The sequence below is a fragment of the Aythya marila genome (genome assembly GCF_965140915.1).
Source record: "Aythya marila genome assembly, contig: HAP1_HAP1_SCAFFOLD_83, whole genome shotgun sequence".
Classification (NCBI taxonomy): Eukaryota; Metazoa; Chordata; class Aves; order Anseriformes; family Anatidae; genus Aythya; species Aythya marila.
In genome coordinates, this window is record NW_028136686.1 from 11199 (window position 1) to 34121 (window position 22923).

At 59.7% G+C, this 22923-nt stretch overlaps 3 protein-coding genes across 4 annotated transcripts; 2 read left to right on the top strand and 1 right to left on the bottom strand.

Annotated features, from left to right (window-relative positions):
• Positions 1 to 21: 21 nt before the first annotated feature.
• LOC309891521 (uncharacterized protein) lies at positions 22 to 7599 on the bottom strand. 2 transcript variants are annotated; one of them, XM_082785882.1, is made up of 4 exons: positions 7529 to 7599; positions 6006 to 6106; positions 5160 to 5234; positions 22 to 4180 (listed from the first exon to the last, which is right to left on the bottom strand). In XM_082785882.1, exons 2-4 carry the CDS (start codon positions 6037 to 6039, stop codon positions 1875 to 1877), a joined length of 2415 nt encoding a protein of 804 aa, XP_082642008.1. In that variant the 5' UTR covers positions 6040 to 6106; positions 7529 to 7599; the 3' UTR covers positions 22 to 1874. The 2 variants fall into 2 exon arrangements, with proteins under 2 accessions (XP_082642008.1, XP_082642007.1); XM_082785881.1 differs by having other exon boundaries at positions 22 to 4201.
• Positions 7600 to 7761: 162 nt separating this feature from the next.
• Positions 7762 to 12588, top strand: LOC309891520 (uncharacterized protein; the record flags this gene model as incomplete). Its single annotated transcript, XM_082785880.1, has 5 exons — positions 7762 to 7768; positions 9192 to 9298; positions 9943 to 10298; positions 11219 to 12487; positions 12568 to 12588. The coding sequence occupies exons 2-5, from the start codon at positions 9211 to 9213 to the stop codon at positions 12586 to 12588; spliced, it is 1734 nt and encodes a 577-aa protein (XP_082642006.1). The 5' UTR covers positions 7762 to 7768; positions 9192 to 9210.
• Positions 12589 to 16444: 3856 nt separating this feature from the next.
• LOC309891523 (uncharacterized protein) lies at positions 16445 to 22219 on the top strand (the record flags this gene model as incomplete). Its single annotated transcript, XM_082785883.1, has 4 exons — positions 16445 to 16493; positions 17592 to 17666; positions 18570 to 18824; positions 20217 to 22219. The coding sequence occupies exons 1-4, from the start codon at positions 16460 to 16462 to the stop codon at positions 22217 to 22219; spliced, it is 2367 nt and encodes a 788-aa protein (XP_082642009.1). The 5' UTR covers positions 16445 to 16459.
• Between the last annotated feature and the right edge of the window lie 704 nt (positions 22220 to 22923).

Below are 22923 nucleotides of genomic sequence, written 5' to 3' on the forward strand. Positions count from 1 at the left end.
AAATCCTCGCTTTTTGCCCGTTTTGTCCTTTTTTTTTTCAACGGGTGCCACTTTCGGCAGCCTCTCGCCTCCCAGGGCAGCGTTTTGGGGTGAAATCAGGTGAATTCAGGCCATTTGGGGCTGGTTTGCAGCAAAACGGGAAATTGAAGCGAGGGCTCACCCCGTTAATTTTTACAATTAGTTAAAAATTAACAATCTGTGTTAATCTTTATAATTTTTATAATTTTGGCTGTTTCCTCACCGGCTCGCCCACCCCCCAACTGATTTTTGGGTGAAAACGAGGGGATTTTCCCATTTACTGAAGCAGTGAGGCCCTGAACCCTTGGGACCATGAAAAATAACAAAACAAAACAACAAAAAAACACACTAAAATCACCCAAATGACCTAAACCCCCTTAAAAACCCGAAGGACCACTTTTTGTCCCCAAATCCCTGTTTTTCTCCCCAAAATGAGGCAGGCGGTGTGTAGCTAGGCTCTAGTTTATTTCTACTGACGGGAGGAGCGCAGCGACGCGGACAAAAGCGGAAAATACCCAAATTTCCCCCCAAAAAAGCAGCGGCCGCTGGGGACAGCGCCTGGCGGCTCTGATTTTGGGCTTTTTCCACCCAAAAAACGCCTTCTGCTTCCCATTTATTTTTCGTCATCTTTCACTTTTTTTTTTTGCATTATTCTCGGGTTTTCTGCTTTCCATTTTCCATCACCAGTCTTGAAACTTGCCTGATTCTGCTCGTTTTTGCCCCAAATTTGGGAAAATTCCCGCTTTCCGTTTCACCTTCTTGTCCTTTTTAGGGAAAAAAACAAAAACTTAAAGTTTTATTTTTATTCTTTTTTGATCCTTCGACGCTTCAGCATCCTGCACGCAATCCTTCCCGTTTCTTCTCGTTTATTCATTTTTAATTATTTTTTATTTTTTTTTCTTCATTTTTACCCTCCCCGGGTTTGGGTCCAAGCGTTCGCAGCCCGGCGCCAGGTGGAATTGGGGGAAAAAACGGGGATTTCGGGCCGGCAAAAAAAAATCACCACCGCCGTTCCCCACCGGTCGCAGAGCGAAAGCGAACACAAAAAATTAGGGAAAAAGGAGAAAAAATCATTACCCACCCCCCCACACACTGCAAACACACATTTTTTTGTGAAGTCCACGTGAAAAAAAGGCAAAAAACCAAAAAAATGACGTCGCCGTTAAGTGACCTCACCAGGGTCTGCCGCGAGGATTTTTTTTTCTTGCAAAAAAAGGGAAAATTAAGAAAAAAAACGGCCCCGGGGCCGCCTCCATGCGTGGGAACAGCCCGAGTCCTGCTGGAAATGTGTCTTTTGGCTGGTTTTTACCCAAAAAAAGGGCGGCGGGGCTGCGGGAGGGGAGCGGGGCCGGTGGGGATGGGGAGGATGAGGATGGTGAGGGTGGGGATGAAGATGATGATGGTGACGGGGATGAAGATGGGGATGAAGATTATTGTGGGGATGAAGATGATGGTGAAGATGGGGATGAAGATGATGGGGATGAAGATGATGATGGTTGGGGCTGATTGTGATGAAGATGATGATGGTGAGGCTCAGGGCGATGAGGATGATGATGGCGAGGATGAAGATGGGGATGGAGGGCGTGATGATGATGATGAAGGGGATGAAGATGCCGATACGGCGGTGAGGATGATGATGGTGATGACGGTGAGGATGAAGATGACGGTTGGGGCTGACGATGATGAAGATGATGATGGTGAGGCTCATGGCGATGAAGATGATGGTGAGGATGATGAAGATGATGACGATGGGGCCGGAGGGGCCAATCCCGGGCCCCCTTGTGCCCGAGACCCCCCCCAGACCCCCCGCCAGGCTCTCCTGAGGGGGGGTCCCGCGGCCCCGCGCCCGCCCCCGCTCAGTTGATGAGGGAGGAGGCCGGGGGGGCGCCCGGGGGGGAGGCGGCCGGGGGGAAGGCGGGGGGGGGGAAGGCGCGGGCCGGGAACGGGAGGGCCCAGGGCAGCTCCAGGGGGGGCAGGGGCAGGGCGGCGGGGGCGGCGGGGAAGGGGGGCAGCGGGGGGGCGGGGAAGGCGCCGGGGGGCAGCGGCGGGGCCGGGGCGGCGTTGACGTTGGAGATGGCGTTGACGTTGGCGTTGACGCTAGAGTTGACGTTGGCATTGGAGATGGCGTTGACGTTGGCGTTGACGTTGGCGTTGGTGATGACGTTGGCGATGGTGTTGATGTTGGCGTTGACGTTGGCGTTGACGCTAGTGTTGGCGTTGATGACGGCGTTGACGTTGGCGTTGACGTTGGCGTTGACGCTAGCGTTGGCGTTGACAACGGCGCTGGCCTTGGCCTTGTCCCCGGCGTGGGTGCGCTGGTGCCGGTTGAGGTGGGAGCTGCGGCTGAAGCACTTGGCGCACTCGGGGCACTTGTAGGGCTTCTCGCCGGTGTGCACGCGCCGGTGGATGGTGAGCTCGGAGCGCTGGATGAAGCTCTTGCCGCACTCGGGGCAGCCGTAGGGCTTCTCGCCCAGGTGGATGCGCTGGTGCTTGATGAGGTTGGAGGAGACGCTGAAGCACTTGCCGCAGACGTTGCAGGCGTAGGGCTTCTCCCCGGTGTGCATGCGCCGGTGCTTGGTCAGGTCCGACTTCTGGATGAAGCCCTTGCCGCAGTCGGGGCACTTGTAGGGCTTCTCGCCCAGGTGGGTGCGCTGGTGCTTGATGAGGTTGGAGCGCACCCCGAAGCTCTTGCCGCAGTCCCCGCACTTGTAGGGCTTCTCCCCGGTGTGCATGCGCCGGTGCTTGACCAGCGCCGAATTCTGCCCGAAGCTCTTGCCGCACTCGGGGCAGGCGTAGGGCTTCTCGCCCGTCTGCGTGCCCTGGTGCTTCACCCCCTCGCCGCGCTGCGCCAAGCTCTTGCCGCACTCGCTGCACTTGGGCGGCCTCTCCGCCGCCACCGGTACCGTCGCCGCCGCCGTATTTTTGGGGCGCCCGCCCCACCGCGAGCTCTGCCCGCACTCCCCGCAGCCCCCCGGCCGCTCGCCCCGCGCCCCCCGCCGCCGCTTGGCACCGCCGCCACCGCCGCAACAGGGCTCGGCGTGGACGCGGCGGTGCCGCTCCAAGTGGGACCCCTGCGAGAAGCCTTTGCCGCAGTCGCCGCAGCGGTAGGGCTTCTCGCCGGCGTGGATGCGGCGGTGCCGGTCGAGGTGGGAGCTCCAGGCGAAGCTCTTGCCGCAGTCCCCGCAGGCGTAGGGCTTGCCGGCGGCGTGGCCGCGCTGGTGCTGCAGCAGCGCCGCGCTCAGCCCGAAGCCCTTCCCGCACTCGCCGCACTTGTGGGGCTTTTCGGCGCCGCCGCATCCGCGCCGGCGCTTGGCCAACGCCGCCGGGCTCTTGCCGAAAGCTTTGGCGCCGCACTCGCCGCACTGCGCCGCGCCGCCGCCACCGCCGACGACACCGCCGGCGTGGGTGCGGCGGTGCCGGTCGAGGTGGGAGCTCCAGCTGAAGCTCTTGCCGCACTCGGGGCAGGCGTAGGGCTTCTCGCCGGTGTGGATGCGCCGGTGCCGCTCCAGGTGGGAGTTCCAGTTGAAGCCCTTGCCGCAGTCGCCGCACTTGTAGGGCTTCTCCTCCAGGTGCTGCTTCTGGTGCTTCACCAAACCCGAGCTGGCCGGGAAGCTCTTGCCGCAGACGCCGCATTGGCACGGCGCCGCCGCCGCCGCCGCGGTGCCGCCGTGCACCCGTTGGTGCTGGATGAAGGCCGAGCCCACGCTGAAGCTCTTGCCGCACTCGGGGCACTTGTAGGGCTTCTCGCCGGCGTGGCGCCGCTGGTGGGTGATGAGCGTGGAGCTGAGCCGGAAGCACTTCCCGCACTCGGGGCACTTGTAGGGCTTCTCCGCCCCGCGCCGGCGCTTGGTGAAGGCGGCGCCGAACGCCAGGGCCTTGCCGCAGTCGTGGCAGCGCCCGTGGGCCAGGAGGCTCCGCTGGGGGAACTTCTTGAAGCCGGCCCGGTGGCCCGATTTGCCGGCCCGCTTGCCGGCCCGGGGGGCGCCCTCGGTTTTCGGCGCCTCGCCGCTCGTCGCCGTCCCCTCGCCGCCGCCACCGCCGCCGCCGCCGGGCGGGTTGGGGCCCTTGGGTTTGGGCGCCGGTGGCGTCCCCTCGGCGGCGCCCGCCTCCGGTTGGCCCGGCGGGGGCTCGTCCTCCTCCTGCTCGCTCAGCAGCCCGGCCTCTGCGGGGGCAAGGGGGGGCTCTGGGAGCACCCGGCCGCGGGTGAGCCCGAAGCCCCCCGGCACTCGCTTCGCCCACGTCGTCGCCCCGGGGAGGGCCAGGATGGGTTGGGTTGGGTTGGGTTGGTTGAGTTGGGTTGGGTTGGGTTGGGTTGGGTGGGGTTGGTTGGGTTGGGTTGGGTTGAGTTGGTTGAGGTGGGTTGGGTTGGGTTGGTTGGGTTGGTTGAGTTGGGTTGGGTTGGGTTGAATTGGGTTGGTTGGGTTGGGTTGGGTTAGGGTTGAGTTGCGTTGGGTTGGTTGAATTGAGTTGGGGTTGGATTGGGTTGGGTTGGGTTGGGTTGGTTGGGTTGGGTTGGGTTGAGTTGGTTGAGGTGGGTTGGGTTGGGTTGGTTGCATTGGATTGGTTGCGTTGGGTTGGGTTGGATTGGGTTAGGGTTGAGTTGCGTTGGGTTGGTTGAGTTGAGTTGGGTTGGATTGGGTTGCGTTGCGTTGGTTGCGTTGGGTTGGTTGAGTTGGGTTGGGTTGAGTTGGGTTGGTTGGATTGGTTGGGTTGGGTTGGGTTGGGTTGGTTGCGTTGGGTTGGGTTGGGTTGGGTTGGTTGGGTTGGGTTGGGTTGGCATGGAGGATCTTCTGCCCGATGAGGCTGCTCAACGCCAACCCAACTTTGGCCAACTCCAATGACGGGACGGCCCCAAATTCATCATCTTCAGCACCAAAAAATTGACCAAACCCAAATTTGGCCATCTCCAATTTATGGAACATCCCCAATTTCATCATTTTTAACATCAAAAACCCCGCCCAACCCAACGTTGACCATCTCCAATGACAGGATGTCCCCAATTTCACCATTTTCAACACCAAAAACCCCGCCCAACCCAACGTTGGACCCCGTAACTCCTCTGGGAGACCCCCTCCCACCCTCAATTAGCCCAATTTCGCCCGAAAAGCCCCAAAATCGCCGCGTTTCGCCCCAAAACTCACCGGACGCCAGCCCCCGGCGGCGATGCGACTCGGCGAAGGCGGTGATCCGCGGCCAGCTGATGGCGATCTCCTCGGCTAGGGGACACGGTTGGAGTGCCAATTATGGCTTTTTTTCCCCCAAAAATAGCCGCGCGCCCCTACGGGATCCCGGAGCACCGGCAGGAGGACGCCCGATGTGGCTTTGACCCAAATCTTCCATTTTTATGGGGTGAATTTGGGTCAAAATCACGATGATAGGGATAAATTTGGGTTATACGACATTTATTGGAGATAAATTTGGGTCAAAATCACGATTATACGGATAAATTTGGGTCGAAATCCCTATTATAGGGACAAATTTGGGTTGAACATTTATTTGGGGATAAATTTGGGTCAAAACCCCAATTACGTGGGATAAATTTGGGTCGAAATCCCAATTATACGGATAAATTTGGGTTGAATTACATTTATTGGGGATAAATTTGGGTCAAAACCCCAATTACAGCGGATAATTTTGGGACAAAATCCCAGTTCTGAGCGATTTTGATCAAAACTCCAATTACGGGCAATAAATTTGGGTCGAGACCCCAATTACGGGGGATAAATTTGGGTTGAATTCCCCCCAAAATGATCAAACCGCACCCAGGACCCCCACCCTTTATTTAAGCTTAGATCTGGGGATTTTGGGAATTTTCCCAAACGCCCAATTTCTCCTCCCTCTTCCCCGCGCCCCTCGGCACGAACTGGGGCCAAACCCTTAAATTGAATCATTTTTATTAAAAAAAAGAGCAAAAAAGGAGGGAGGAAGAACCGAGCCGGCGGCTTGATTTTGGGGTGAAAAACCGCATTTTTGGGGCTGTGCCTCACCCAGCGAGATGACGTTCTCGTAGCTCTCCTGCATCGTGTCCTCGGGGGGGGGTCCCCAAAATTTTGGGGGTGGGGGGGGGACAAGCGGAGGTCTCCGGCCCCTGTAAGGCAAAGGGGGGGGGACCCCAAAATAAAGGGGGGGGTCCCCATGGCTGGGGGGGGTCAGGGGGGGGTCTTGGGGGGAGTAATTAAAAGGAGGGGGTAATTAATAAAAGGGGGGGTGATTAAATAAGGGGGGGTGTTAAATTGGGGGTGATTAATTAAGGGGGGGTGATTAATTAATAGGGGGTGATTAAATAAGGGGGGGTAATTAAATGAGGGGGGTGATTAAATAAGGGGGGGTTAAATAAGGGGGGGGTTAATTAGGGGTGATTAAATGGGGGGGTGATTAATTAGGGGTGATTAAATGGGGGGGTGATTGGGGCAATTAATTGGGGGGGTAATTAAATAAAGGGGTAATTAAATAGGGGGGGGTAAGTAAGAGGGTAATTAAACAAGGGGGGGGCGTTTAAGGGGGTGATAAATAATGAGGGGGGGGGCAATTAACCCAATTAACCGAGCGGGGGGGAGCCCTGCGGGGATGGGGGGGCAAAAAATGGGGAGGGGACGCGGGGGGGGGGGGCACGGGGATTTGGGGGGGGATTTAGGGAATTGGGGGGGTCGGGAATTTTTTTGGGGGGGTTGGGAATTTTTTTTGGGGGGGTAAATAATTGGGGGGGGTCGTCGGGAATTTGGGGGGGGGTCGCGAATTGGGGGGGGGATAACGGATTGGGGGGAGGGTGCCGCGAATTGGGGGGGGGTCCGGAATTAAAGGGGGGGGTCCGGATTTAAAGGGGGGGGTCCGGAATTAAAGGGGGGGGGTCAGGAATTAAGGGGGGGGGTCAGGATTTAAAGGGGGGGGGGCCGGAATTAAGGGGGGGGTCCGGAATTAAGGGGGGGGGGTCCAGAATTAAGGGGGGGGTCCGGATTTAAAGGGGAGGGTCCCGAATTAAAGGGGGGGGTCAGAAATTAAGGGGGGGGGTCACGAATTAAGGGGGGGGGTCCGGAATTAAGGGGGGGGTCCGGAATTAAAGGGGTGGGTCCCGAATTAAAGGGGGGGGGTCCGGAATTAAGGGGGGGGTCCGGAATTAAGGGGGGGGGTCAGGAATTAAGGGGGGGGGTCCGGAATTAAGGGGGGGGGTCCGGAATTAAGGGGGGGGGTCAGGAATTAAGGGGGGGTGTCAGAAATTAAGGGGGGGGTCCGGAATTAAAGGGGGGGGTCCGGATTTAAAGGGGAGGGTCCGGAATTAAAGGGGGGGTCCGGATTTAAAGGGGGGGGTCAGAAATTAAGGGGGGGGTCCCGGATTAAGGGGGGGGTCACAAATTGATGGGGGGGGTCCCAGCATCGGGGTTGCCTTTAAAGCACCGGGGCTGGATCCGAGGGGTCTGGGGGGGGGGGTGAAGGGGTTGGGGGGGGGGGGGGGTTTAGGATTTTTTTTTGGGGGGGGGGGGGGTTATTTTTGTTTTTGGGGGGGGGTCGTTACCTGCTCGGCGGGGCCCGGGGCCGCTCCGTTGCACGCCGGCTCCGTAACGCGGGGCACAGGAAGGGGCTGGAGCCGGGGGGGGGGGGGCAGCAGGAAAAGGGGGGGGGGCTGGGCAAAAAGGGGGGGGGGCGGCAGGAAGGGGGGGGGGGCGGCAGGAAGGGGGGGGGGGCAGGAAGGGGGGGGGGGGGCGGCAGGAAGGGGGGGGGGAGCGAAGAAAGCTCCGGGAACGCCGGTGGAACGGTGGGGAGGTGGGGGGGGGGGGGGGACTGGGAGGGACTGGGAGGGACTGGGAGGGGGTGGGGGGGGTGTGGGGGGGTGTGGGGGGGTGTGGGGGGGGGATGGGGGGGTTTAAGGGGGGTTTAAGGGGGGTTGGGGGGGGGAATGGGGCTGGGAAGGGGAGTGGGAAGGGGACTGGGAGGGACTGGGGGGGACTGGGAGGGACTGGGAGTGGGGACGGGGGAAGGGAGCCGGGACTGGGAGGGACTGGGAATGGGACTGGGACAGACTGGGAACGGGGAATAGGAAAGGGAACCGGGACTGGGACAGACTGGGGGGGACTGGGAACGGGACTGGGATGGACTGGGAACGGGGACAGGGAAAGGGAACCAGGACTGGGAGGGACTGGGAACGGGACTGGGAGGGACTGGGAACGGGACTGGGACAGACTGGGGGGGGACTGGGAACAGGACTGGGAGGGACTGGGAACGGGGACGGGAAAAGGGAGCCGGGACTGGGAGGGACTGGGAATGGGACTGGGGGGGACTGGGAACAGGACTGGGATGCACTGGGGCAGGACTGGGAAAGGGAACGGGGACTGGGAGGAACTGGGAACGGGACTGGGACTGGGACTGGGACAGACTGGGGGGGGACTGGGAACAGGACTGGGAGGGACTGGGAACGGGACTGGGGGGGACTGGGAACGGGACTGGGATGCACTGGGAGCAGGACTGGGAAAGGGAACGGGGACTGGAACTGGGAACTGGGAGCGGGGCTGGGAAAGGGACTGGGAAAGGGAACTGGGAGCAGGAACTGGGACTGGGACGGGACTGGGAATGGGAACCGGGACTGGGAACTGGGAATGGGGACTGGGAACTGGGAATGGGGACTGGGACCAGACTGGGACTGGGACTGGGAACAGGACGGGGAAAGGGGATGGGGACTGGGAGCAGGAACTGGGACTGGGAGAGGGAACTGGGACTGGGAGAGGGAACTGGGAATGGGTCTGGGAACTGGGATTGGGAATGGGACTGGGAACTGGGAACTGGGAACTGGGAGGGGACTGGGAACGGAACTGGGAACTGGGAATGGGAACTGGGAAAGGGAACAGGACTGGGAATGGGACTGGGAACTGGGAATGAGACTGGGATTGGGAACTGGGACTGGGAACTGGGAACTGGGAGGAGACTGGGAATGGGACTGGGAACTGGGAAAGGGAACAGGACTGGGAATGGGACTGGGAACTGGGAACGGAACTGGGATTGGGAACTGGGAATGGGGCTGGGAACTGGGAGGGGACTGGGAACGGGCCTGGGAACTGGGAACGGAACTGGAATTGGGACTGGGAACTGGGAATGGGAACTGGGAGGGGACTGGGACTGGGTGTGGGAACTGGGGGGGGTGCCCCCCCCCCCTCCCCCCCCCATGGTGACATTTGGGGGCGCAGGGCCGGCGGCGGGGGGGCCATGGAGCCCGACGGGGAGCGGCCGCGGCCGGGGGGGGCCGGCGAGGAGGAGGAGGGCGACGAAGGCCACGAGGCCCCCGCGGCGCAGGGTAGGTGGGGAGGGGGCTGGGGGGGTCGGGGGAGGGGGCTGAAGCCCCCCAGGACCTCAAAATATGGGGTGGGGGCTCCGTCACCCCAAAATCTGGCCCTATAGGGTGGGGTTGTCATCCCCCCCCGGACCTGACCCTATAGATTGGGGTCTTCATCCCCCAAAACCTTAAATTATGGGTTGGGGTCTTCATCCCCCCCAGGACCTGACCCTATAGATTGGGGTCTCCATCACCCCAAAAATCTGACCCTATAGGATGAGGTCTTCATCACCCCAAAACCTGACCCTATAGGTTGGGGTCTCCATCCCCCCAAAATTCATCCCATGGGTTGGGGTCTTCTTCCCCCAAAACCTGACCCTATAGGTTGGGGTCTCCATCACCCCAAAATCTGACCCTATGGATTGGGGCCTCCATCACCCCAAAACCTCACTCCATAGAACGGGGTCTCCATCCCCCAAAACTTGACCCTATAGGACGGGGCCTCCACCCCCCAAAACCTCACCCCATAGAACGGGGCCTCCACCCCCCAAAACCTGACCCTATAGGTTGGGCTCTTCACCACCCCAAAACCCGACCCTATAACTTGGGGTCTCCCCCCCCAAACCCCCATTGTGCCCCCCACCGACCCCTTTTTCCCCCCGCAGCCTCCTCGCCGACCACCGGGACCACCGCGACCACCGGGACCACCGCGACCGCCGCCCCCCCTCCGGAGCCCCTCCGCTGGACCGTGGTGACCCCGCGCAGCCCGGGGGGGCTCTCCCCATCCCCGAGCCCCCTCCCCAATTTCTCCCGCAAAGCCTTGGGCTGCCCCTCGCCCTTCGGCAAACCCCGGCGCGCGCCCCCCACCGCCGCCGAGCGCGCCGCCTTCGCCTGCCTCCACTGCGGCAAAACCTTCGCCGTCGCCTCCAACCTTGGGCGCCACCAACGCGCCCACCTCGCCGAGCCCCCCGGGGTTGAAAACGGGGGGGCACGGGGGGCTCCGGCTCAACGGGGGGCTCCGGTAAGTCAACGGGGGTCTTTGGCGAGTCAACGGGGGTGTTTGGCGAGTCAATGGGGGTGTTTGGCAAGTCAACGGGGGTCTTTGGCAAGCCAACGAGGGTCTCCAGTAAGTCAATGGGGGCCTCTGGCAAGTCAACGGGGGTCTCCAGCTCAATGGGGGTCTCCAGTAAGTCAACTGGGGTCTTTGGCAAGTCAACGGGGGTCTCCAGTAGGTCAACTGGGGTCTCTGGCATGTCAACAGGGGTCTCCAGCTTAACTGGGGTCTCCAGTAAATCAACTGGGGTCTTTGGCAAGTCAACGGGGGTCTCTGGCAAGTCAATGGGGGTCTCCAGTAAGTCAACGGGGGTCTTTGGCAAGTCAATGGGGGTCTCTGGCAAGTCAATGGGGGTCTCCAGTAAGTCAATGGGCGTCTTTGGGAAGTCAACGGGGGTCTCCAGTAGGTCAACTGGGGTCTCTGGCATGTCAACAGGGGTCTCCAGCTCAACTGGGGTCTCCAGTAAGTTAACTGGGGTCTTTGGCAAGTCAACGGGGGTCTCTGGCAAGTCAATGGGGGTCTCCAGTAAGTCAACGGGGGTCTTTGGCAAGACAACGGGGGTCTCTGGCAAGTGAACGGGGGTCTCCAGTAAGTCAACTGGGGTCTCCAGCTCAATGGGGGTCTTTGGCAAGTCAACGGGGTTCTCTGGCAAGTCAACTGGGGTCTCCAGTAAGTCAACTGGGGTCTCCAATAAGTCAACTGGGGTCTTTGGCAAGTCAACGGGGTTCTCTGGCAAGTCAACTGGGGTCTTTGGCAAGTCAACGGGGGTCTCCAGTAAGTCAACGGGGTCTTTGGCCTATCAACAGGGCTCTCCAGCTCAACGGGGGTCTCCAGTAAATCAACTGGGGTCTCCAGTAAGTCAACGGGGTTCTCTGGCCTATCAACAGGGCTCTCCAGCTCAACGGGGGTCTCCGGCACGCCAACGGGGGTCCCCGGCGCGCCAAGCCCGGGGTTCCCCTCAGCGGTGCGAGGAGTGCGGCGAAGCCTTCGTGCGCGGCGCCGAGCTGGCGGCGCACCGCCGCCTGCACGGCGCCGGGCGCTCGGCGCCCTTCGAGTGCTCGCACTGCGGCAAGGCCTTCACCTGGAGCTCCCACCTGGCCCGGCACCGCCGCGTCCACACCGGCGAGAAGCCCTACCAGTGCCCGGAGTGCGGCAAACGCTTCGGCCGCAGCTCCCACCTCTACCGCCACCAACGCGCCCACGCCGGCGGCCGCTCCTACATCTGCACCTACTGCGGCCGCAGTTTTGGCAGCACCCTCCACTTCGAGCGGCACCAGCGCACCCACCGCGGCCGCCGGCCCTACAAGTGCACCCTGTGCCGCAAGAGCTTCGGCGACGGCCCGGCCTTGGTCAAGCACCAGCGCCTGCACCTCGGCGACGGGCCCTACCGCTGCGAGGACTGCGGCAAGGCCTTCGGGGCCCGCGCCCAGTACGCCCGGCACCGGCGGAGCCTCCACGGGGGCGAGCAGCCCTACCGCTGCGGCGACTGCGGCAAGAGCTTCTCCTGGAGCTCGCACTGGGAGCGCCACCGCCGCATCCACACCGGCGAGCGGCCCTACGCCTGCGGCGACTGCGGCAAGCGCTTCAGCCGCACCTCGCACCTCTACCGGCACCAGCGCACCCACGCCGGCGGCCAGCCCCACGTCTGCGCCCACTGCGGGAAGAGCTTCAACAGCACCCTGCACTTCCACAAGCACCAGCGAGCGCACGCCGCCGCTGCCGGGGCTGCCGGGACCGGGATCGGGACCGTTGGTAGCGGTGTCGGTGCTGGTAGTGGTACTGGTGCTGCTGGTAGTGGTGTTGGTGCTACTGGTAGCGGTGTCGGTGATACTGGTAGTGGTACTGGTGCTGCTGGTAGTGGTACTGGTGCTGCTGGTAGTGGTATCAGTGCTACTGGTAGTGGTACTGGTGCTGCTGGTAGTGGTGTCGGTGCTACTGGTAGCGGTATCGGCACCACTGGAACCAGTGTCAGTGCTACTGGTAGTGGTACTGGTGCTGCTGGTAGTGATACTGGTACTACTGGCAGCGGAGTCGGTACTACTGGCAGTGGTACTGGTGCTACTCGTAGTCGTATTGGTGCTGCTGGTAGTGGTGTTGGTGCTACTGGTAGCGGTTTCGGTGATACTGGTAGTGGTATCGGCACCACTGGCACCAGTGTCAGTACTACTGGTAGTGGTATCGGTGCTGCTGGTAGTGGTACTGGTGCTGCTGGTAGTGGTATTGGTGCTGCTGGTAGTGGTATTGGTACTACTGGTAGCGGTGTCAGCGCTACTGGTAGCGGTATCAGCACCACTAGCACCAGTGTCAGTACTACTAGTAGTGTTGGTACTACTGGTAGCGGTACTGGTACTACTGGCAGCAGTGTCAGTGCTACTGGTAGCAGTGTCGGCGCTACTGGAAGTGGTATCGGCACCACTGGTACCAGTACTGGTACTACTGGTAGCGGTATTGGCACTACTGGCAGCAGTGTCGGCACTACTAGCACTGGTACCAGTACTACTGGCACTGGTACTGGTACTACTGGCAGCGGTATCAGTACTACTCACAGTAGTATCGGCACTATTGGTGCCGGTACTGGTACTACTAGCACCAGTACTGGTACTACTGGCACCAGTAACCACACTACTAGTACTGGTACTGGCACTACTGGTACTGGTACTGGTACTACTGGTACTGGTACTACTGGTACTGGTACCGGTGCCGCACGGCACAACGGAGCGGGGTGCGGTGGGGGCGCGGTGCCGCGGGCAGGATGTGGGCGACGGTTCGGTACTGGTGCCACTGGTGGTGCTGGTACTGGTGCCACTGGTGGTGCTGGTGGTGGCCATACTGGTGCCAGTCGTGCGGGTGTTACTGGTGTTACTGGTGGTGCCGCGCGGCGCCGGCGGCGCGGGGAGGGTCTGGGGGAGCCGCCGCCGGATCCGGCCCCTTAACGATGGGGGAGGGGGGTCGGATCCCCTAAAAAACAGATCCCCAAAAACCCAGATCCCCCAAAAAACAGATCCCCTAAAAACGGATCCCCTAAAAACGGATCCCCTAAAAAACAGATCCCATAAAAAACAATGGGCGCCCCCAAATCCAGATCCCCTGGGAAGTGGATCCCCTAAAAACCAGGTACCCTAAGAACCCGATCCCGCCTGATCCCGTACACGTCAGGTCCCCTATAGATCGGATCCTGTATATAATGGATCCCCTATACACCAGATCCCCTATACACCGGATCCCCTATATACCAGATCCCCTACGTATTGGATCTGTTATATATCAGATCCCATATACATCAGATCCCCTATATATCGGTCTCCGCATATATGGGATCCCATTAAATGAGGATCCCAGTAAGCCAGATTCCCCATAAACCAGATCCCTTCTAAACTGGATTCCCCACAAACCAGATCCCCTATAGACCAGATCCCCTATAGACCAGAGTCCCATAGGTACTGGATCTCCTATATATGGGATCCCCTAGGAACCAGATCCCCTATAGACCAGGTTCTCCTATAGACTGGATCTATATATGGGATCCCCTATAGACCAGATCCCCTATAGACCAAATTCCCATACGTACTGGATCCCTTATACACAGGATCCCCTATAGGCCAGATCCCATAAATACCGGATCCCCTATAGACCAGATCCCCATAGCTACTGGATCTCCTATATACGGGATCCCCTATAGACCAGATCCCATAAATACCGGATCCCCTATAGATCAGATTCCCCTATAGACTGGATCCCCTATAGACCGGATCCCTCTCCTATAGGATCCCCTATAGACCGGATCCCCTCTACACCAGCTCACCCCGAAACCGGGATCCCCCCCCCCCACATCCGCCCCCCATCCCCCCCCCAAAAAAAAACCACGATTTTGGGGCGAAACGTGCAGGTTTTGGGGCTTTCTCCCCGATCCTTTTTTTTCTTCTTCTTTTTTTTTTTTTTTTTAATTTAAAATATTTAAAAATATTTAATTCCACGGGACCCCCCCCCCAAAAAAAAAAAAAATAAAAGGGGGCGTTTTTGGGGGTGGGGGCGTTTGGGGGGACCCCAAATCTTGAGGGGGGGGGCGGCAAAGAAAAGGGGGGGGGCACGGATTTGGGGCCGTTTCCGGGGATTTTGGGGCCGCGTGGTGATTATTATTATATTTTTTTTTTTTTTTGGGGGGGGGGCTGCGTTTGTACGGTGAATAAAGTGGCCGAGAGCCCAGCGCGCCCCCCGCCTCTCCCTGCGCCCCGTTTTTGGGGTGAAAAAGACCAATTTTGGGCTTTGCCTCCTATCGGGGTCGGGTGCGGGGCGGGGGGGTGGGGGGGGGGGCATTGCCCGGTGGGAGGGGGCCCCAAAGATGAGGGGGCCCTAAATGCACCCCAAAAAACCCAAATCCTCAAAATCCCACAGCCCCCAAATCCCCCAAATCCCCCATAAACACCCCAAAATCCCCCATTTCCCCCCCCAAATCCCCCCAAAATCCTCAAAATCCCCCATTTCCCCCCCCCAAAAAAAATCCCAAATCCCCCCGAACCCCCCCAAATCCCCATAAACCCCCCAAATCCCCTATAAACTCCCCCCAAATCCCCCATTTCCCCCCCAAATCCCATTTCCCCCAAATAAATCCCAAATCTCCCCAAATTCCCCCCAACCCCCCCCGAACTCCCCCCAATCCCCCCAATTCCCCCCAAATCCCCCCAATTCCCCCCAAATGCCCCCCCAAAAAAATCCCAAATCCCCCCATTTCCCCCCCAAAATCCCAAATCCCCCCAAAATCCCCCCAAATCCCCCACAAACCCCCCATAAACCCCCCCAAATCCCCCCAAATAAATCCCAAATCCCCCAAAATCACCCCCCAAAACCCCAAATCCCCCCAAATTCTCCCCAAATCCCCCCAAATCCCCCCAAATCCCCCCCCAAAACCCCAAATCCCCCCAAATTCTCCCCAAATCCCCCATAACCCCCCCAAAACCCCAAATCCCCCCAAATTCTCCCCAACTCCCCCCAAATCCCCCCCAAATCCCCCCCATTTCCCCCCCCCTTTTCCTTTTCCCTCCCCAATTTTTTTTGTCTTTTTTCCTTTTTTTTTCAATTTTTTTTTAATTTTTATTTTTTTTATTTTTTTTTTTATTTTTTTTTTCCGGGGGGGGGGGCTGCGGGGGGCGGCGGGGGCCGCTAGGGGGGCCCTGAGGAAGAGGAGGAGGAGGAGGGGGGGGGGGGGGGGAGGAAGCCGCTTTGTATCCGGGTCACGGCGGAGCCGCCCCCGGCCAGGCTCGGAGCCCCCCTTTGTGGGGTTTTTTTTTGGGGGGGAACCCTAAAAACCCTAAATCCCCCCCCCCGGAATCCTAAATCCCCCCCCCCTTTAAGGAACGAGGTAATTGGGGAGGGGAGGGGGGAGAGGGGGGAAATGGGGGGGGAGGGGGGGGGATATGGGGGGGGTTTTGGGGTGATCCTATAAATGGGGGGGGTCGGAGGGGGTTTGGGGGGGTCTTGGGGGGGTTAAAGGGGGTTTGGGGGGGGTTAAGGGGGGGTTAAAGGTTTTTTTGGGGGGGTTAAGGGGGTTTTGGGGGGGTTTAAGGGGGGGTTGAAAGGGGTTGGGGGGGGGGTTGGGGTGATCCTATAAATGGGGGGGGGGGCGTTGGGGTGGTCCTATAAAGGGGGGGGGGGTTAAGGGGTTTTGGGGGGGTTAAAGGGTTTTTTTGGGGGGGTTTTGGGGTTAAAGGGGGTTTTGGGGGGGGGTTGGGGGGGTTAAGGGGGGTTTTTGGGTGATCTATAAATGGGGGGGGTCGGAGGGGGTTTGGGGGGGGTTAAGGAGGGTTTTGGGGGGGTTTAAGGGGTTTTGGGGGGTTTTGGGGGGGTTCAAGGGGGTTTTTGGGGGGCTTTTGGGGTCCCCAAATAATGGGGGGGCCCTGGGGGGGTCCCAAATAATGGGATCGTCCTGGGGGGGTCCCCAATAATGGGGGCGTTTTTGGGGACCCCCAATAATAGGGTGGTCCTGGGGGGGTCCCAAATAATGGGGGGGCTTTTGGGGTCCCCAAATATTGGGGGGGCCCTGGGGGGGGGTCTCCAATAATGGGGTGGATTTGGGGTTTGTGTTGCAGGGGGCCGCGCGTGCCCCCCCCCCCCTAGGACCCCCCCCCGGCACCATGCAGGAGAACTACGAGAACGTCATCTCCTTGGGTGAGGGGGGGGGACCCCAAAATTTTTGGGGCGGGGGGGGGTTTGGGTTTCCCCTCCCCATCCCGCTTTTTGCCTGAAACGGGCGGTTTCACCCCAAAATGGTTCCGGAGCCCTAAAAGCGGCTGCTTCCCAGTAAATCCCAGTTGCGACCCCATAAGGGGGGGGCACTGGACCCCCCCAAAGCCATAACCCCCCCCAAAAAAAAAATCCCCAAAATAACCCCATAAATACCCCCCCAAAATACCCCAAACCCCCAAATCCCCCCCAAAATAGCCCCCAAAATACCCCAACCCCCAAATTACCCCCCCAAATACCCCCTCCCCAAAAATACCCCCCCCCAAATGCCCCCCCCAAATTACCCCCCCCCAAAACACCCCCCCAAAAAATCCCCCAAAATACCACAAACCCTAACCCCCCCCCAAAAAATACCCCAAAATACCCCAAACCCTAAAATCCCCCCCCCCAAATACCCCAAAATATCCCAACCCCAATAATCCCCCCCAAAAAATACCCATCCCAAATACCCCCCCCCCAAAAAAAATCCCCCCCCCCAAAAAAACACCTAACCCCCCCATTAAACCCAACCCTGGCCTTTTTTGGGGTGATTTACTGGGAATTCGGTTAATTTATTTGTTTTTGGGGTGTTAGATTTTTTTTGGGGGGGGGTTGGATTTTTTTTTTGGGGTGTTTGATTTTTTTTTTGGGGTGTTAATTTTTTTTTGGGGGGGGTGGATTTTTTTGGGGGAATTGGATTTTTTTTTGGGGTGTTGAATTTTTTTGGGGGGGGGGTGTTGGATTTTTTTTAGTTTTTTTGGGGGGGGGGTTGGATTTTTTTGGGTGTTTTTTTTTTTTTTTGGGGTGTAGGATTTTTTTTTTGGGGGGTTGGATTTTTTTTGGGGGGGTTGTTTTTTTTTGGGGGGGGTTGATATTTTTTGGTGGGTGTTTGATTTTTTGGGGTGTTTTTTTTTTGGGTTTTGGATTTTTTTGGGTTTTGGATTTTTTTTGGTGTTGGATTTTTTTTGGGGTATTTTTTTTTTTTGGGGGGTGTTTGTTTTTTTTTGGGGGGGGGGGCATTGCCCTGAGCTGCCCCCCCCCCAGCGGAGGAGATCGCCATCAGCTGGCCGCGCATCGCCGCCTTCGCCGAGTCCCAGCGGCGCCGCGGGATGCTGCCCGGTGAGGGGGGGGACCCCAAAAAATTTTGGGGTGGGGGGGGGTTTGGGGTGAAATTTTGGGGGTGAGGTTTTGGGGTGAGGGAATTTTTGGGGTGAAATTTTTAGGGTTAGGGAATTTTGGGGGTGAGGTTTTGGGGGGGAGTTTTTGGGGTGGGTGAATTTTGGGGGTAAGTTTTGGGGTGAATTCTTTGGGGTAGCGAAATTTTGGGGGGAGTGTTTGGGGTTAGTAAATTTTTGGGGTGAATTCTTGGGGTATCGAATTTTAGGAGTAAATTTTTGGGATAAATTATTGGGGCGAGTAAATTTTGGGGGTGAATTCTTGGGGTAGTGAATTTTGGGGGTAAATTTGGGGGTAAACTTTTGAGGTATTGAATTTTTGGGGTGAATTTTTGGGGTGAACTTTTGGGGTATCGAACTTATGGGGTGAATTTTAGGCATGAAATTTTGGGGCGAAGGAATTTTGGGGGCCAAACTTTTAGGGTAAAATTTTGGGGTAGTGAATTTTTGGGGTAAATTTTGGGGTGTCAAATTTTTGGGGTAAACCTTTGGGGTAAATTTTTGAGGTATTGAATTTTTGGGGTAAACCTTTGGGGTAAATTTTTGGGGTTTTGAATTTTTGGGGTATCAAACTTCCGGGGCAAATTTTAGGCGTGAAATTTTGGGGCGAATGAATTTTGGGGTGAAATTTGGGGTTAAATTTTTGGGGTATCGAATTCTTGGGGTAAACTTTTGGGGTATTGAATTTTTGGGGTGAACTTTTGGGGTAAATTTTTGGGGTATCGAATTCTTGGGGTAAACTTTTGGGGTAAATTTTGGGGCGAATGAATTTTGGGGCCGAACTTCGGGGTTTTTTTTTTTGGGTTACTGATCTTTTTTCCCCAACCCCCTCCCCTAAATCCATCAGGAGCCGAAGCCGACCGCGACCCCAGCCCCTCGGAGGCCGCCCCCCCCTCGCAACCGGCTTCGGGGTCGGGGTTGGGGTCGGGGTCGGGGTCTGGGGGGTCCCTGCACCCCGATCTGCGGCGCCAGCTGGGGCTGATCCTACAAACTGCGGGGCGCAGCCAGGTGGAGAAGATGCTGCGGGAGCTGGTGCGGGAGCAGGGCCAGGGGGGGCCGCGGCGGGGCCGTAAGAGAGCCCCCAGACCCCCCCGGGACGGAGGTGGGACCCTAAAGCTGGGGAGACCCCCCCCCCTGAATTTTTATTTTGGGGTTTGGGGTTGGAGTTTGGGGTTTGGGGTTGGAGTTTGGGGTTGGGGTTGGGGTTTGGGGTGGGGGGATTTATGGGGGGGGGGGATTTATGGGGGGGGGAGAGGGGGAGAGACTTAAATTTGGGGGGGGGGTTTCGAGGTGGGGAATGGGAGCCTGAGTTTGGGGGTGGGAAAAGGGTGAAACCCCCCAAATTGGGGTGGGGGGGACCCCAAAATTGGGTGTGGGAAGGGGATGGGACCCCAGTTTGGGGACTGGGACCCCCAGTTTGGGCATGGGATCGGGGATGGGACCCCCAAATTGGGGGGGCGACCCAAAAATTGGGTGTGGGAATGGGATGGGACCCCAATTTGGGGACTGGGACCCCCAGTTTGGGCATAGGAACATGGGTGGGACCCCAATTTTAGGCTTTTTACCCCCAATTTGGACATGGGAATACAGATAGGGCCCCAAATTTAGGCCCAGGCCCCCAGTTTGGGCATAGGGACGTGGATGGGACCCCAAATTCAGGGTTGGGCCCCCCAGATTCAGTGCTGGGCACCCAAAATTCAGGCCTGGGACCCCAAATTGAGGACTGGGACCCCAATTTGGGCATGGGAAAAAGGATAGGACCCCAAATTTAGGGTTGGAACCCCCAAATTCAGGCCTGGGCCCACCAAATTTAGGCCTGAGCCCCCCAAATTCAGGCCTGGGACCCCAATTTGGACATAGGATCAGGGACAGGACCCTAAATTCAGGTCTAGGCCCCCCAAATCCAGCCTTGGGCACCCAAATTCAGGCCCAGGACCCCAAATTCAGGTCTAGGACCCCAATTTGGTCATCGGATCAGGGACAGGACCCTAAATTCAGGTCTAGGCCCCCCAAATCCAGCCTTGGGCACCCAAATTCAGGCCCAGAACCCCAAATTCAGGTCTAGGCCCCCAAATCTAGCCTTGGGCACCCAAATTTGGGCCTGAATCCCCCAAATTCAGGTCTAGGACCCCAATTTGGGCACAGGATCAAGAATAGGACCCTAAATTCAGGCCTGGGCACCCCAAATTCAGGCCTGGGATCCCAATTTGGGCCTGGAACCCCAAATTTGGGCACAAGATCAGGGTTAGGACCCCAAACTCAGTGCGGGGCCCTCAAAACCGCGACCAGGCCCCCCCAAATTCAAACCAGGGCCCCCCACATTCAGACCTAAACCCCTTAAAACGAGGCCAAAACCCCCAAAATTTGGACAACGGGTCAAAAAGGGACCGGGTTCAACTTCGGTGCCGCCACTTGGGGACCCGGCGCGGGGGTCCCGGAGGGGGTGGGGGGGGGGGGGCTTTGACGCCGCCTCCCCCCCCCCATCCTCCTCAAGGCACCGAGGAGGCGGCAGCGGGCGGCGCGGCCACGTCCCCGTCCCCACCGCCACCGCCACCGCCCGACGCCGCCGTCCGAGCCCACCGCAAGAAGAAGGCGGCCACCACGCCGGCGCCGTGCACCGAATGCGTCCGCGGCGCCGCCGCCAAACCCCGGCGCTGCCCCGAGTGCGGCCGCCGGTGCCGCGGCGGTGCCACCACCGCCGCCGCCGCCACCGTCGTCACCGTCACCGTCACCGAGAAGCCGCACCGGTGCGTGGAGTGCGGCAAGGGCTTCAGCCGCGGCTCCAACCTGGCCCAACACCGGCGGATCCACACCGGCGAGCGGCCGCACCGCTGCGGGGACTGCGGCAAGGGCTTCATCCAACGCTCCGACCTGGAGCGCCATCGGCGCGTCCACACCGGCGAGCGGCCCTACCCTTGCGGCGACTGCGGCAAGCGTTTCAGCGTCAGCTCCCACCTCGACCGGCATCGCCGCACCCACGCCGGCGTGGCCGGGCGTTCGGGGGCTCAACCCCGCGCCCGTCCGCCGCCGGCGGGTGAGGGCGGTGGGGTGCCGGCACCCGTCGGCGCCCCGCATCGGTGCCCGGAGTGCGGGAAGGGGTTCGGGCACCGCGCGGCGCTCTCCAAGCACCGCAAGACGCACGGCGGCGAGCGGCCTCACCGCTGCGGGGACTGCGGCAAGAGCTTCAGCCGGGGCTCCAACCTCACCCAGCATCGCCGGATCCACACCGGGGAGCGCCCCTTCGCCTGCGGGGACTGCGGCAAGGGCTTCATCCAACGCTCCGACCTGGAGCGCCATCACCGCGTCCACACCGGCGAGCGGCCCTACGCCTGCGGCGACTGCGGCAAGAGCTTCAGCGTCAGCTCCCACCTCGACCGGCACCGCAAAATCCACGCCGCCGAGCAAGCCGCCTACCGCTGCCCGCAGCATTTGGAAGGGTTTTTGGCCGCCCACCGCCACGGCAGGCTCTACAAGTGCCGGGAGTGCGGCCGTTGCTTCGGCCAAGGCGCCGCTTTGCTCAAGCACCAGCGGGCGCACGCCGGCGGCCGCCCCCCGCCGCGATCCTCCGCCGCCTGCCCCGATTGCGGCAAGGAGTGCGAGGAGGAGGAGGAGGAGGAGGAGGAAGGCCGGGGAGGTGGGAGCGCGGCCGCGGCGCCGGAAAAACCCTACAAATGTGGAGACTGCGGGAAGGGCTTCGGGCAACGCTCGGCGTTGGTCAAGCACCGGCGCATCCACACCGGGGAGAAGCCCTACGCCTGCGGCGACTGCGGCAAGGGCTTCATCCAGAAGTCGGACCTGACCATCCACCGGCGCATGCACACCGGGGAGAAGCCCTACAAGTGCCCCGAGTGCGCCAAGTGCTTCAGCGTCTCCTCCAACCTCCTCACCCACCGGCGCACCCACCTGGGCGAGAAGCCCTACGGCTGCCCCGAGTGCGGCAAGAGCTTCATCCAGCGCTCCGAGCTCACCATCCACCGGCGCGTGCACACCGGCGAGAAGCCCTACAAGTGCCCCGAGTGCGCCAAGTGCTTCAGCCGCAGCTCCCACCTCAACCGGCACCAGCGCACCCACGCCGGGGACAAGGCCAAGGCCAGCGCCGTCGTCAACGCCAACGCTAGCGTCAACGCCAACGTCAACGCCAACGTCAACGCCGTCATCAACGCCAACACTAGCGTCAACGCCAACGTCAACGCCAACATCAACGCCATCGCCAACGTCATCACCAACGCCAACGCCAACGTCATCACCAACGCCAACGTCAACGCCAACGTCAACGCTATCTCCAACGTCAACGCCGCCCCGGCCCCGCCGCTGCCCCCCGGCGCCTTCCCCGCCCCCCCGCTGCCCCCCTTCCCCGCCGCCCCCGCCGCCCTGCCCCTGCCCCCCCTGGAGCTGCCCTGGGCCCTCCCGTTCCCGGCCCGCGCCTTCCCCCCCCCCGCCTTCCCCCCGGCCGCCTCCCCCCCGGGCGCCCCCCCGGCCTCCTCCCTCATCAACTGAGCGGGGGCGGGCGCGGGGCCGCGGGACCCCCCCTCAGGAGAGCCTGGCCGGGGGTCTGGGGGGGGTCTCGGGCACAAGGGGGCTCGGGATTGGCCCCTCCGGCCCCATCGTCATCCTCACCGCCATCATCTTCATCATCCTCAACCATCATCATCTTCATCGCCATGAACCTCACCATCATCATCTTCATCACCGTCAGCCCCAGCCGTCATCATCATCCTCACCATCATCATCCTCACCGCCATATCGGCATCTTCATCCCCTTCATCATCATCATCACGCCCTCCATCCCCATCTTCATCCTCGCCATCATCATCCTCATCGCCCTGAGCCTCACCATCATCATCTTCATCACAATCAGCCCCAACCATCATCATCCTCACCATCATCATCCTCACCTCCATCGCTATCAACACTCCCATCCCCATCTTCATCATCCTCATCCCCATCATCTTCCTCACCTCCATCCCCATCTTCATCACCCTCCTCCTCATCCTCACCACCACCGTGACCCTCACCGCTGTTATCAGCTCCTTCATCCCCACCATCATCATCCTCACCTGCACCTCCAGCCCCCGATCTTCATCCCCATCATCATCCTCACCTTCAGAGCCATCGCCATCATCTTCATCCCCATCATCTTCATCACCATCCCCATCTTCACCATCATCTTCATCATCATCTTCATCCCCATTTTCACCACC

Excerpts from the sequence above, each read along its gene's own strand:
- LOC309891521 (XM_082785881.1), bottom strand. The coding sequence starts at position 6,039 with ATGCAGGAGAGCTACGAGAACGTCATCTCGCTGG. Across the intron at positions 5,235-6,005 it reads CGAGAACGTCATCTCGCTGG|CCGAGGAGATCGCCATCAGC; the intron begins GTGAGGCACAGC and ends CGTGTCCCCTAG. Across the intron at positions 4,202-5,159 it reads CCGCCGGGGGCTGGCGTCCG|AGCCCCCCCTTGCCCCCGCA; the intron begins GTGAGTTTTGGG and ends GGGTGCTCCCAG.